General features: G+C 34.1%; 1 protein-coding gene across 7 annotated transcripts; it reads right to left on the bottom strand.

Moving 5' to 3' along the window:
• LOC130955530 (pentatricopeptide repeat-containing protein At5g15340, mitochondrial) lies at positions 1–13939 on the bottom strand. 7 transcript variants are annotated; one of them, XR_009076776.1, is made up of 10 exons: positions 13717–13909; positions 10161–12108; positions 8749–9609; positions 6035–7126; positions 4400–4480; positions 3678–3856; positions 3474–3542; positions 2740–2865; positions 857–990; positions 1–112 (listed from the first exon to the last, which is right to left on the bottom strand). XR_009076776.1 is itself a non-coding variant. In XM_057882406.1 (2 exons), exon 2 carries the CDS (start codon positions 12095–12097, stop codon positions 10202–10204), a length of 1896 nt encoding a protein of 631 aa, XP_057738389.1. In that variant the 5' UTR covers positions 12098–12108; positions 13717–13909; the 3' UTR covers positions 9977–10201. The 7 variants fall into 7 exon arrangements, 1 of the variants encoding a protein (XP_057738389.1); XR_009076777.1 differs by lacking the exons at positions 1–112; positions 857–990; positions 2740–2865 and having other exon boundaries at positions 3383–3542; positions 6035–6300; positions 6632–7126; XR_009076778.1 differs by lacking the exons at positions 1–112; positions 857–990; positions 2740–2865 and having other exon boundaries at positions 3383–3542; positions 8749–9577; positions 13717–13910.
• Between the last annotated feature and the right edge of the window lie 267 nt (positions 13940–14206).

The following is a 14206-nucleotide window of genomic DNA, read 5'->3' as shown; positions in this document are numbered from 1 at the left end:
CTAAGAACTATAATTTATACCCCTATTGCTAGGCGTCATTAATTTGTTTGGTTCAACTTCTTCCACTAATTTCATTGGCGATCTCGTACTATTTTCATCTTTCTCCTCTTACCTATTATATCAATGTAAACAATAATTAGATTTGCACAACGACAAATAAAAAAAAAATCATAACTATAAAGAAGGACATACACTATTTTTACCTTGTTTGGACATTTTTTTCCTCATCTTGATTTACATCACTATAAAGAAGCACACACTTTATATTTTACTTTATATTCTCTTTTATCACAAAAGATAAATCAAAACTAATTTTTACATTCCTTTATCTTTTTTCTCATCTGACACATTACCTTCTTTTTTTTGACATTTTATTGTCATTATTTTCTCCATCAAATTCATAAACAAAAAATCAAAACAAAACAAATCTATAAACTTATAGGTGATCTTAGAACAAGAATGACTGAGCTTTAAAGGTAGCATAAAGATAAAAGCAAAATATTAGAAAATTCTAGTAGTACGTTTAATTAATGATAAAGAGTATTTGTAAAACTCATAAGCTTCAGTCTTCTCATTTATAACACTCCAAACTTTATTTCTTTATCTTTCTTTCTTTTCTTTCATTGTGTTATAATTTTTATTAAGTTCATTCGTCCCCTTTTTTTAGCCAAATTAGTTAATGCTCTTGTTATGTTCTTTGCAAATTTAGCATCAACACTTTGCTTAATTAAAAAGGGTAACAATACCCTACAATAATAGTCACATAAATAAAGGTTTTGTAAGAAAAGAGAAGAATGTGACAAGATAAAAGAAAAAATCTATATTGAATTAACAAGATAAAATAGATAAAACAAACCGTTGGCCTTTGCTTTAATGACTCTGTATCAACTTCTTGTCAGGTTTTTCTTTATCCTAATAAGCAACCCATGGTGGTGGAGGCCCCATATAATTTTTCTTATCTCCAAATGCGTCTTTGTGGTAATAGATAATCTACAATCAAAATAGTAAATGTAATGATTATCATCAAAAGAGAAATCGAAAAAGGAAAAAAAAGATAAGTACAATAAATTGATTACCATCAAAACATAAAGACAACCATCAATGCTTAATATATTTTTTCCTTTAATTTTTCAACCCCTTTTATAAGCTCTTCATACACAAATCTTGCCCAATTGTATCTTGTGATGTTCTCTACATCAACAATGGCACGTTAGTACTTTGGAGATGTGACAGAGATACTTGTTAGTGCCAAAAATGAGTTAATAATGAACATTGTAAATGCTCTCTAAAGTAATCTGCCCCGGTAGATGTCGAAATATTACATTTTCTTGAATGTAATATTTCTTGTAGCCATGGACTTTTCACAGACTTGAACGGGGCAACCAATCTTTCTTGCTCTAAAGTCCATTCTTCTTCTTCCGAAAAGCTTTTACCAATTGAAGGTAATCCTAGAGCTTCCGCAATTTTGTCTATTGTCATATTGATATCTCCACCACTAATTCTAGTTTGCTTGTGGTTGTGTTATATGCTTTAGTAAGTGCGAAGAATAACTGCCTATAATCTTTTTAATCTTGAATAGTCTTTAAGGATGAGAATTCCATTTTATCCACTTCAAGTTTTTGCTTTTTTGCAAGTGAATTTATCGTTGTGAAAAATAAATTGGGAGAACGACATTCAATTAATTTCTGCAAACATAAAGTAAAAAATCTTCATCCAATTTAACCATGGTTTGTTTGAAAAATAATAACAATAACAATAATAATAATAATCATAATCATAATAACAGTAATACTCACATTCAGATACAGATACAGATGGATGCAAACTATGCTAAGTCATGGGTGCAAAATCTCATTAAACTGGGCACAAACTGTCTGATACATGTGTGTAAAATGTCTGATACATGTGTGTAAAATCTCATTAAAGTGGATGCAAACTGTCTGATTCATGTGTGCAAAATCTTGAGTAAAGTGGGTACAAATTGTTTGATTCATGTGTGCAAAATCTATTAAAGTGAGTGCAAACTGTCTGATTCATGTGTGCAAAATTTTATTAAGATGGGTGCAAAATAGTTGAGTAAGGTATGCAAAATCTCATTAAAGTAGGTGCAAAAGTATGAGCAATGAACTACATCAAAAGTTATGAACATCACATATGCACGGATGAATTCCACGTACACACTATCCAGCACACATATAATTATATATTAAAACCAAATAATTGAAATTTAAACCAACGAATTTACCTATCTAATTTTTTAATGTAATTCAAAATTGTACTCAGTCACACCAGACATAGATTAAGGGGCCTTTGGTTTGCTTCTTTTCACAAAACTCAGCTTTTCTTTTTTCTTTTAACCGACAAAAAAATCCGTTCTCACTTCTCACATTTTTGTGTAAATTTTATAAGTAGCAAGACAGCTTGGGCCACCAGTAGCAGAAACAACAAAATTAGACTACAACCAATAATCAAAATCTTAATTCTAAGAAATCTAAGCATTTCTAAGGACATAAGTTTACTGTTACTCTCCAAATAATCAGAAGCAAGCGTACCCTAAATAAGTCTAAAAGTGGTTTCATATCATGTACCAAAGCTTCATTGTTATAAATTGTCTAATAGATAAGTACAAATTGAACTATTGAAGAAAACAAAGAAGCAAAGAACTGTTATAAAATCAGATAGATAAAATTCAATAGGTGCTAAAATAATAACTTTGCAAGTAATAAACACACAATATACCCGAGATGCTAGTTCTTCAAAAGTTTCCTGCTGTATTTTCCTTTTTGTTCATGTTTCAGATTTCTTTGTATTTGTACTTTTTTGCGGCATCTTAATATTTGGATCTTTTTCCATTTCAAATGATCACTGCATATTAATCATGTTTTATGAAAGCAAATAAGCCAATTGATTGGGTGCAAAAAAGATTAATAGTCAATTGATGTATTGTTTGATTAACCAATAAAACATATTATTAACACAAACACAAATAAAAAACCAAGTCACATTACAAATCAATTGTACATTTCTAACCAGAAACATAACGCATCAGTAACGATTGCCAGTATTGCCACAACAAAGCTTTGCCAACAATAGCCATTGTCAAAAGTCAATTACCAGTTAAGTAACTGAGGTAATGGCATAATAAATTTTTTCAAAGATTTATAAATTAAAAGTACCTAAGTTTCATAAACAAGATATGATGAATCAAAATCAAAATCAAAATATATTTTTATTATAAAGTGCTTAAAGATTTTCATGAATAGACAGAAAACATTAAGTCATATTTTTGGGTGCCATTATGAATTTTTTTTCTTGCATATTTTGAATGAATATCGAATGATGACACCAGCAATGAATAGATTATCTAAAACAGAGACTCAGGGTCAAATACACAATAGAAGTTTACAGTTACCAAGTTTAAAAAGCAGTTCTATGACAATTCAATTTTGAGTTAAACAAGAGATCAATATTACAATGATGCTAAGCCAGTCTGTTTTGGTTGCAGAGTCCAACTTCCTGTTGCAGTTTTCCTAGTTGGTTCACTGTATACAAAATATATACCAAAGCTTAGATACACTAGAAATGAAAGCGAGAAGCAAAATGTTGCAAAAAGCAATGAATGAGCAGAAATCAAAACTAATTAACCTTCACATTAAAATTTTAGTAACAATTTTAACCTTGCAGAAGCACAACGCATTAGTAGAAACGAAAGGGAATGTATAGAGAGCCGAGAGATGCTGTCACAAAGAGTAACGCCACTTCTATTGGAGACGCTACTGGCGACGGACAGCGAGCTCAAGAAGGCTAATTCGCATTGAGAGTGCTCATCAGCGTTGAGAGCAAGAAAGAGGGCGCGCTGCAAGAGTGTCAACATAGAGGGTGAGATTTTGCGAAGAAGAGTGTGTGAGGTAAAGAGCATGTACTCACAGCTCTCTATATGCATTTGGACATTTTTTTTTATTTGGTGTAGAAAAATACCAACTGGTTGTTTGCTGGCCCAAAAATTAAGAATCTGGTGGCCCAAAACAAGAAATGTACAATATAAAAATATTTCATGTATAACTTGGCCTAAAATATTTTAGGTTATATGTATATGTATGCATGCTCAAATTAAAGTAATTAGAGTCATAACTGTATTAACAGTTTGGAATTTGGTAGAAAAAAACATCATATTTCATGTTCAGATCACACCCTATCTCTAGGTGTTAGAAATTCTTAGCAGCACCTAATATTTTGGTAAGGTTCTATTCAACACTCGTGTAGCTTTCACTGATTATCCTTTATATATACCTTAAAAAAGTAGTTTCTACATCTAAAATCTATTTAAATAATTAAAAAAAATAACATGGCTAGCAAAAATAAATTCATGAAAAATAGTATGTTCATGTGTCTTTTTTACCTCTATTTCCATCATGTTTATTCTCCTCTTGATTGAATTGTCCTTCTCGCAAGGAGTAACTTGACATGTATTTGATTCACCCTTCAAATCCAAAAAAAAGAAGTAATCATTATTTTGTGATAATGCAACAAGAACTGCTATGCATGAACTACTCATCAATAAGAAAATGGTAAAGTAAAATTTTCATTTCAATTATTTCATCCAAAAACGAAAGGCAGCTCAAAAGTACTACACACATTATTACTATCATCACATATACACTATCCTTATTAAAACAAGAAGATTGGAGAATTCTTTTTCAATCAGATAGCTTAGTCAAAATCGTCGGCTTCAATTCGCATTGATGAACTTATACATTAATAATATAAAATAATATTTTATCTCTTTTTCAGTTATCTCACTTTTTCTCTTCTTTGCCTTGGTCTTCTTTTTTATTATTTTGTCTTTTTCAAATCCTAGCCAATTTGTTGGACGATCCTTAGTGGACACTTAAGGAGGACTTTTAATATCTTGAATGCTTATTGTACAGCCTCCTACAAAAATGGACAATGCAACTTTATCATCATCTTTACTACCATCTTCTAATGCAAGCAAATTATCTAACTCATTGGCATTAAATGATGAGTTAGCAACATGCTTTTGACACTCCGCCATAGCCATATCAAAATAACGATATAGGATATCACTTGCTTCCTTTGATTGGGCTGCAAATTGAGCAACACTGTTCAAATGGGAGCATAAATCATCAAATTTCTCTGTTTTTGGGTTCAACAAACTTGGATCATGGCTACTCTTAATATCACTATGTATTCGCTTCACAAGTTTGCTCCAACGGTCTAAAATGTATCTTGGAATTTCTCTCACACGTTTATGCCCTAGGACAACCAAGCTATGACCGCATAATATACCTCTTGATTCAAACATTTGACACTTGCATGTAATATCCTTCGTTTTCGCATTGCAGTTAACTTTATAAACCCTCTCTTTAGAAGTAGATACATCCTCCAAATAGAATAGACTTTAGATGTAGAAACTAATTTCATAATGTGCAAAATATAATTTACTTTCTTTCTAAATTGCTTTTGTACTTCCTTAAACTTTGCATTAGTATAGGCACCTTGAAATTGCTTCTTTATTAAAGAATTAGTGGCACAAGGTATTATTGATTTATAATCTTCAACATCAGCCTTTCTTTCTTGTTCCTCCTTCCATCCAAGGCAATTGTCATATTGTTGACAAATTAAATCAACAAGCTCTTGTTATTTAGAAATTTATCAAAATATGAATGCATACTCCCACTTCGTTGTGTGGATCATATACCAGCCCAAAAGAAGTGGTAAAAAAATTAGAATCCATCGATGACTTTCTTCATAGATATCTATGTATCCTAGTAAAATATACATAAAAAAATTCTTGTGAGCAAACTTAACAAAAGTGGATGCAGATGTTGCCATAAACAAGTTAATAACACATTGAAGCTTAGAAAATATTAGAATAAGAAAATTATACTAGAGGCACATTGAAACACATGTTAGAATTCTAGCAAATAGAATATGATAGCCACTTGATACTTTCAAAATACTAATATACTAATTCCTATGTGCAAAATATAAAAATTCATGTGTAGAGAAGTACCTGATAGCCATTTGTTATTGTCTAGACCATATTCAATCAGAAAATCTTTCTATTGATTTTGAAAATCATCTTCTGAAGTAGACTCCCAAGCAATATTATTTAAATCACTTTGTAACTCTTCATATCTTTTGTATCCATTGAATTTTTCTGGAATCTTTTTCAAAATGTGTCAAATGCATAACCTATGACGTGTCTCTGGCATCACATTCTCAATTCCAACTCGCATCCCGAGGCATTGGCCTTTAGGCACCTTTCCATGCATACATCTAAGCCAAGCATTAAACAACCAAGTAAAGGAGTCTGAATTTTCCTTAGTCAATAAACCACACCCAAGAAGCACCAAGTTACCTTGGTGATTAACCCCCACAAAGGAACCAAATGGCATATTGTAACGATTAGTTTTATTAGTATCAAACGAAACTACATCACCGAAGTACTCGTATGTTGCTCTACTTCGAGCTTCGGCCCAAAATATAATTTTGAAATGCTTGATTGATCAAGTTCAACATTAAAATAAAAATCAGAGTTCATATCCTTCATCCATGTAAAATACTTCAACATCTCCCTAGCATCCATTTTTTCCGTAACATTGCGTACCTTTCTGCTGAAATAGTTCCTAACATCTTTTTCCATTAAGCTTATCTTAGAGAAATCTCCCATTTCACCCACCAACATTTGAGATGTTTTGCTTGGTCTCACACCTGCTTCATCATTCCTCTCAATGACTTGACACATGTACATACTCATCTCCCTGTTACGTGTCAACAACTTTGCCATTTCCAGATCACAAGGATGTGAATGATCCAAACACACCTTTGATATAACCCAAAGACCCTCCTTATTCAACCTAATAAAAATTCTTGCGGGAAAATTGTAGTTGGTTCTAGGGTTGGTCTTTTCTATTGGTGAAACTCTAGACTTGCATTTTTCCTCCCTATTGCAAGTGATCATTTGATTCTTAGGAACCTTATCTTTACCAACTCTTCGGGTAAAACTTATCTTAGTAACAAAACCAACGCGCTTGGCATAATTCTGATAAAATTGATTTGCATCATAACAGGTTCCAAAACACATATCAACCTTGGGCACATCCTATATAAAAGTAAGCATACATCAGATGGTAAAACAAAATCCCATTAAAGTGGGTGCAAACTGTCTAATTCATGTGTGCAAAACCTTATTAAGGTAGATGCAAATTGTACCGAGTGAGGTGTGCAAGATCTCATTACATTGGATGCAAATTGTGATGAGTAAGGTGTACAAAATCTCATTAAAGTGGGTGCAAACAGTTTGATTCATGTGTGCAAAATTTCATTAAGATGGGTGCAAAGTGTGCTGAATAAGGTGTACAAAATCTCATTAAAGTAGTTACAAAATGTAATGAGTGAAGTATCTCAACTACTCTTAGGTATTAAATCAACAAAACCCTTTTGCATAAATAAGAATCATTAACAAACTTCTATGACCTATCATAACCAAAGATTTAAGCCAATTAAAATTTTATTTATCATTAAAACTTCTACGATCTAGTATAGCATCATTGAATTTCATTCATTCAAAATAAAAGGCCAACATCAAAGTGTTGAATGCTTCTCCATAAAAAATAAGAGAAAAGAATGGAATGATCAACATAAATCCAAAAATAGCTAAACAAAACCAAACAGAAATATCAACTTTCTTAGCATAGCCTGTAGGATTGGCATCAAGTGCCACAATAGTAAAAGGAACCGAGAATGCAATAGCATAATTTACTTTTTCTTGGATTTAGATACATAGAGAACACAATACGTGAGGATGGATACTATAGCAATCCTTTTAACAAATGACACTAGAACTTAAAAAGGTGAAGATTTGAATGTATGTACATGGAATGATCTGCTAACAAATATTCCTTCATGATCAAATCTGCCTAGTTCTGAAGATTTGAATTTCATAACTTGGGAGAATTCAACAACATAGTAATACTGAAAAATATTTGTGCCAACAAGTGTAGGGAACTAGTGAGGTGTGAACGGAAGAAGAAATAACACAAAGCAAAATAGAGAGAAAAGCTGCTTCCAATTTGCACATTTATTGAATTGTTACAAATTTGATGCTTCTACTTCTACTTCGGGTTCTTAGCAGCTAAAGTTAGATCAGTTTCATTGAGTATGCATCTTGTCTTATTATCTATGTTCCTTTCTTATTTATTTCTATGCTTATTTCATATAAATTAATAAATTATTATGTTGTTAGGAGGCCAAACTAGGTGAAACACTGTTTGAAGGTTAATGTATAAATCATAATTGCATGTCTCATTTTTAATATAGAAATTCTGGATTATGGTTAAATGGATGTAAATTTTCAGTATGTTTGATGCTTTAACATGGTGTCTTACACTGAAATGTAGAAAGACAACAGCAGTACATAACTGAAATTACACTGAAAAATCAAAACAACAAGCAACAAACACTAACATTTTTTATATTTTCTGTCTTAGACATTTCATCAAACAGTTGGTTTGCATTAACTGTGCATTGTTGCATTATGAAAATCAAAATCGAACAATGTATAATTTGGATTTTGTACATTCAATTTAAACTCTATTATGAAAAACATAAATAACATACTTTGCAAGCTAAAATATTCATAATCATAATCATCATTGTATTCATTTATGCAATATGAAAGCCATTACAAAAATCATGAAATTAGAAGAGGGAGAAATTGCTTACTTCAATATTCTGTTCTTCTAAAACTGATTCCACCATTGACATGGAGCGAGAGAGTGAAATTCTGAGTTGTTCTGCAGCTGAGAATGAATGAGCGATAGAGAAGAGAATTTCTATGCAAGAGTAAGAAAGTCAACAACTGGTGAGAGCGTTACATCCTCCATTAATCGAGACCTTCATTCTCCTCTTGGAAGAGTGCAAAACACAGCGGCACCGACAATTTGAAAATCAGACAAGTCAAGTAGAGGAGTCGCGATCTTGAAGAGGTGAAGCTTCATAACCTTTGTCAACGGAACTGCGAGTGCAGAACCATGTTAACCCTCGCCGAAGAGGCTAGAAGCTGAGATATCCGCCTAATGCCTTGGAGAGGAGCGTGAGAGAGATTCGTTTGTGTTTTCATATCATATCTTTTCAACAACACTCGTGAGGCTTTCCGTATTACGATGGTATAAAAATACTTGCTGGCTGAATGATGGTTAGGTTTTTATATATTTGCTTGTCCTGAGACTTTTTGTCAATAACTAGATGGATGATTGGGAGGACTGAGTACAAAAATAAATAATTTCTCCTTATATAATACAATTTGAAGGTCATAATATATGTACCAGCGGCTGCTTACATTATCTTAACAAACCAGCTCCTGGTTGTCAATTAGCTTCTGATTTTAATAAAAAAATAATAGTAACTGCTGATTTAACTGAAACCAGCTCTGATTGATTATATATTATGCAATATGCATAGTATATTCAAAATATGCACCCTACCGCTGTATCAACAAGCCCTTCACGCCCTCCCATTGTGTGGAAGAAAAACTCAAGTAGCAGACAATCCACTGTAAAAAGAATTGGCAACAAAACCTTTAGCCTGCATCAATAGTGACATACCAGTTTTCGATGTCAGAAAACAGAATATGTAATGCACAATAATAGCAATAGCTACACCAGTTCTGGTGTCAGTTACAAACAAATAATATTAAATGAAAACAATATTCTACAATAGTAGTTTACTACAGTCCTGTCCTGATAATAAAGTGAAAACAATTGCTTGTGACGACAATATATGACAAAGCTTCGAAGTCATCTACGAATTCCAAGATAGCTTCTCATGTATAGGTGTGTTACATAAATGTGTATGCAATATTCTGTTTGTTGTTAACTTCACAACTGTGAATCACTTCAACATTAATATTATCAATGAACAAATACAACAGCAGTATGGATGAAAAAGAAAATAACTGGGAAATTGAGTCTCTATGAATATTAAATAAGAATAGAATTACAGAAATTAGACTAATTGGTAATTGCTAAAACTAGGAGATTTTACTTTAAAAGAGATTTTAACCTACAAGTATACTTTTATGGGCAACTTTAAAATATATACACTAGTGGATCAAGGGATTAACAGGTATATCTCACCCTTCCCCAACAATCCTACCAAGCTCCCATCTCTGCTGAATTCACCAACAGTCAGAGCAAGAACAAGAACCTTGCTTGAAACTATGAAACCGATATCGATCTCGGACCACAATTTCGCGGTTGTATACATAAGATGCAATCTTCATAGCAGAATGACAGTCTTGGCAAATCCTTAGGTTCTTGAAAATGTGTATTGGAGAACCTGATGGAGTGCTTGTTAGGCCAAAAGCAAGTGCAAGCTTCTCACTATGAGTGAACAACACTTGTTCTACCTCCTCCAATGCCTCAGTGCAATCATCCCTGGTGGAACAACCAAACAAAACCTGAGAACTTGTATTGGGAACATAGCCACCCAACCTCAACCGGCGAATCATGTCATCTAGCACCATGTAAATCCCTGCAGTTTGCGGGTGAGACTTATCACCGGCGATGAACTGATGAAGCTGGCCACCAACATACATTGAGCTCGTTCCTGGCACCTTTTTGATACCCCTTTTCTTAAGAACCTTCCTGAAGAAATTTGCCTTTTCCTCTTTCCCAGACAAGGCATACATGTTGGAAAGCAAGATATGATATTCAGTGTTATGTGGATCCATCTGAACCAACTCTCTCATAATCCGTTCCCCAAGCTTCACCTTCCCATGTGTGTAACAAGAGCCAAAAAGAGACCCCAGAACAACTTCATTTGGAGCAAATGGCATGCTTTTAATAAAAGCTTCGGCTTCTTCCAATCGTCCAGCTCGACCAAGGAGGTCCACCATGCAAGCATAATGCTCCATTTCCGGATTTATCCCATGAATGGACTCAAGCTCATTGAAGTACTTCCAACCGAGATCAACCATACCCGAATGACTGCAAGCACTCAACAAGGCCAAGAAAGTCAAAGCATCAGGGCTCACTCCTTCTCCAATCATGGAATCAAACATATCCACCACATCCTTTCCCTTCCCATGCATGGCCAACCCACCAATCATGGCATTCCACGCCACTACATTTCTCCTTGGCATGTTGCTGAACACAACCAAGGCAGCGCCAATCCTCCCACACTTTGCATACATGTCAACCAACCCAGTCCCCACCATGACACCGACATCCCACCCAATTTCCTTCACAGCATACCCATGAACCCACCTCCCCAAGCTCACATCCCCGGACCGCGAACAAGCCGAAAGAATCGAACAAAGGCTCACATCATTCAACACAAACCCACACCCAAAAATCATCTCCCTCAAAAGCTCAAAAGCCTCCCTAGTCATCCCATTCTCAACATACCCCACAATCATCACAGTCCAAGCAACCTCATTCCTCTCTGGCATTTCATCGAACACCTTCCGCCCATTCTCCAAACCCTCCCCTTTCACCACACCTTCCAAGACCACAGTCCAAGACACCACAGTCTTCAACCCCATATCCTCAAAAACTCTTCTAACCCCACCCACAAGCCCACACTTCACATAAACATCCATCAAAGCATTGCAGACTCTAACACACCCAGAAACCCCAAGCTTCACCACAAGTGCATGAAGCTGCGAGCCCGTTTTGACGCAGCCGAGATGGGAGCACTTAGTGAGGACGCAGAGTACGGAGACGGGGTCAAGGGGGAGGGGGAGGGAGCGCATTTCGGAGAAAAGGCGAAGGGCATGGTTGGGGTTAGTGGCAGAGATGAGGGCAGTGTAGTCGACGGAGTCTTTTTGGGAGTTGGGGATTTGATGGAAGAGGTGGATGGCGTGGGAGAGGGAGGAGAGAGAGTAGAGGTGGAAGAGGGCGTTGAGGAGGAAGTGGGGGTCGGAGGAGGTGGGTGGCAGGAGGCCAGAGACGAGGGCGGCGGCGTGGAGCTGGGTGGCGGGGCGGAGGGAGGAGGTGCGGGCGCAGCTGCGGAGGAGGGCGCGGAGGTGGAGGGCGGGGGTATGGTGGGCGGGTGGGAGTGTCCATGTCATACCATTTACCACTTCAATTTTCGAAGTGTGAAGGTATTAATAATTTAATATTAAAAAAATTATACCAAATTCAGTTATTAAAATAAAATATAAAATATTAAAAAATTTATTAAATCTATTATTTTTTATTGATAATTAATTATTAATATTTAAAAATATAAATTAAAAATTTATTATTAAATTATTAAATTAAAAAATTTAAATTAATAATAAAAATAATTAGCAAAAGATATTAAAAAATATTTATTAAAATATAAAATATATATTAAAAATAATATATTTATAGATAAATATAATATATATAATATATGTTATAAAAATATGTTATAAATAAATATTAAACTAAAAATATCTCATTTAATACAAAAAAATTTTATTATTGAATTAAGATTATTAATTAATAATTTATTACTTTTATTTATATAAAAATCTGAATCAATTCTATTTCAGAGATATATAAATAAAACTCCCATAAAAACATCTACTCTATCTACTAAGCATAATAGCATTAAAGACAACAGCAGCGCTATAAGCCTATAACAGCTCAACTCCCGAGACAGTTTTAATAATAGATTATGGTGATAACTTTTAGAAAAAATTTTAAGTGTATCAAAAAATACCATTAAATCATTAATTTTAATTAATATATATTATATATATTTTTTATAATTCAAATAGACGATTAAAATAATTGAAATATCAGTATTTTCAATACACCTAAAACTCTTCCTAACTTTTATCACATAAGAAAGCACTGGTGAAGATGCTAAACCATGTCATCTTCATTGGTCTAAGAAACAATATAACTCCAAAAAAAAAAAGAGCAGTTGAGGTACCGAAACGGATCAGAAATGCAACAAAAATATATAAACAAAGAAAGGAGAAAAAAAGGGCGGACGAATGCAAAAGCGACAGCCGGGGAGCAGAAAAGAAACAAATAAATACAACACACAAAATAACCAAATAATACACTTGAAAGTGTGAGACTTAAAACGGCTGAGCTGCGGAGAAACAGCAACAAAAACATAAATAGGCACCGAAAACCAAACCAGACGACGAACCGTTTTAGATACGAGTTCAGAGGTTCGTTCAACAAGGTATAAACCAGAATAGCCAGATTATAATAAAAGAACATAAAAATCATAAATAAGCACACAAAAGTATAAAAATATTCTAATGTAAATCCAAAAAATGGACAAAAATTAAACATTCCTAATCATCTGCCAAATCACATTACATAGTCCGACGTAGGCTGTGGCTCGTATAAGGGCAACACAAGTCTCAATTCTCAAATTTACAAAGGCAAATAGCAAAATATCAGAAGTCATCTTCAAAGTTTACCATCAATCATCAAAATCCACTAAAACTTGCTAGTTTTTTTTCATTGGGATAATTTTCACATTCATTTCCATTTCCAAGTAACAACATCATCTAACAAGTAACAACATAGCAGCAATAAGCCAATAACAACACAACAGCAGGCAGCATCCGCAACAAAAACTCGAGCAACATATCAGCAATAACAACTCAACACCACAGCAACAGAAAATTACAAATTAAAAGTTCAATTAAAAAAAAAGCAAAGAATACGAACCAGAGCAAAGGATCATATGACCTACCCGAACTGAGGAAACGACGGAAGAACGACGCAGCCGAAGCAAGGGACAAGACCGCGCGACGGGAGGAAGGAAAGAGACTGAATCTGTGAAGCAAGAAACGCGGATCAGAGAGACAGAAGGAAGCGAGGGAGAATGGAGGTTGGGGGTTTAGGGTTTACTGGGTTTGGGGACAATTAGGGCCAGTAACAAACTTTGGATTGCATACCAAAGGGCATTTTAGTAATTCTATAATTTGCTGTGCTCATTACCTAGGAAAAAGTATAATTCAATGTATTTCATTATCTCTCGTGTGACATGTTATTAGAATAGAAAATTGAAGACCCTGAATAATTTTTATAATAAAAATTAAACTCTTCAGATAAACCCATACAAATATTCATGGATAATTAACCTGTCTGAATAATTTAATAGAAAGTGTCTGTATCATGGAGAGTAAGAGAGACTTGAAATATTCATGTCAGACCCTGAATCTAGTCAACCTATCTTTTAT

Source organism: Arachis stenosperma, chromosome 10, assembly GCF_014773155.1.
Source record: "Arachis stenosperma cultivar V10309 chromosome 10, arast.V10309.gnm1.PFL2, whole genome shotgun sequence".
NCBI classification, from domain to species: domain Eukaryota; kingdom Viridiplantae; phylum Streptophyta; class Magnoliopsida; order Fabales; family Fabaceae; genus Arachis; species Arachis stenosperma.
This window is presented reverse-complemented; position numbering and strand designations above follow the sequence as displayed.

Coding starts and splice junctions, on each gene's coding strand:
- LOC130955530 (XM_057882406.1), bottom strand. CDS start 12,097: ATGACATGGACACTCCCACCCGCCCACCATACCCCCGCCCTCCACCTC.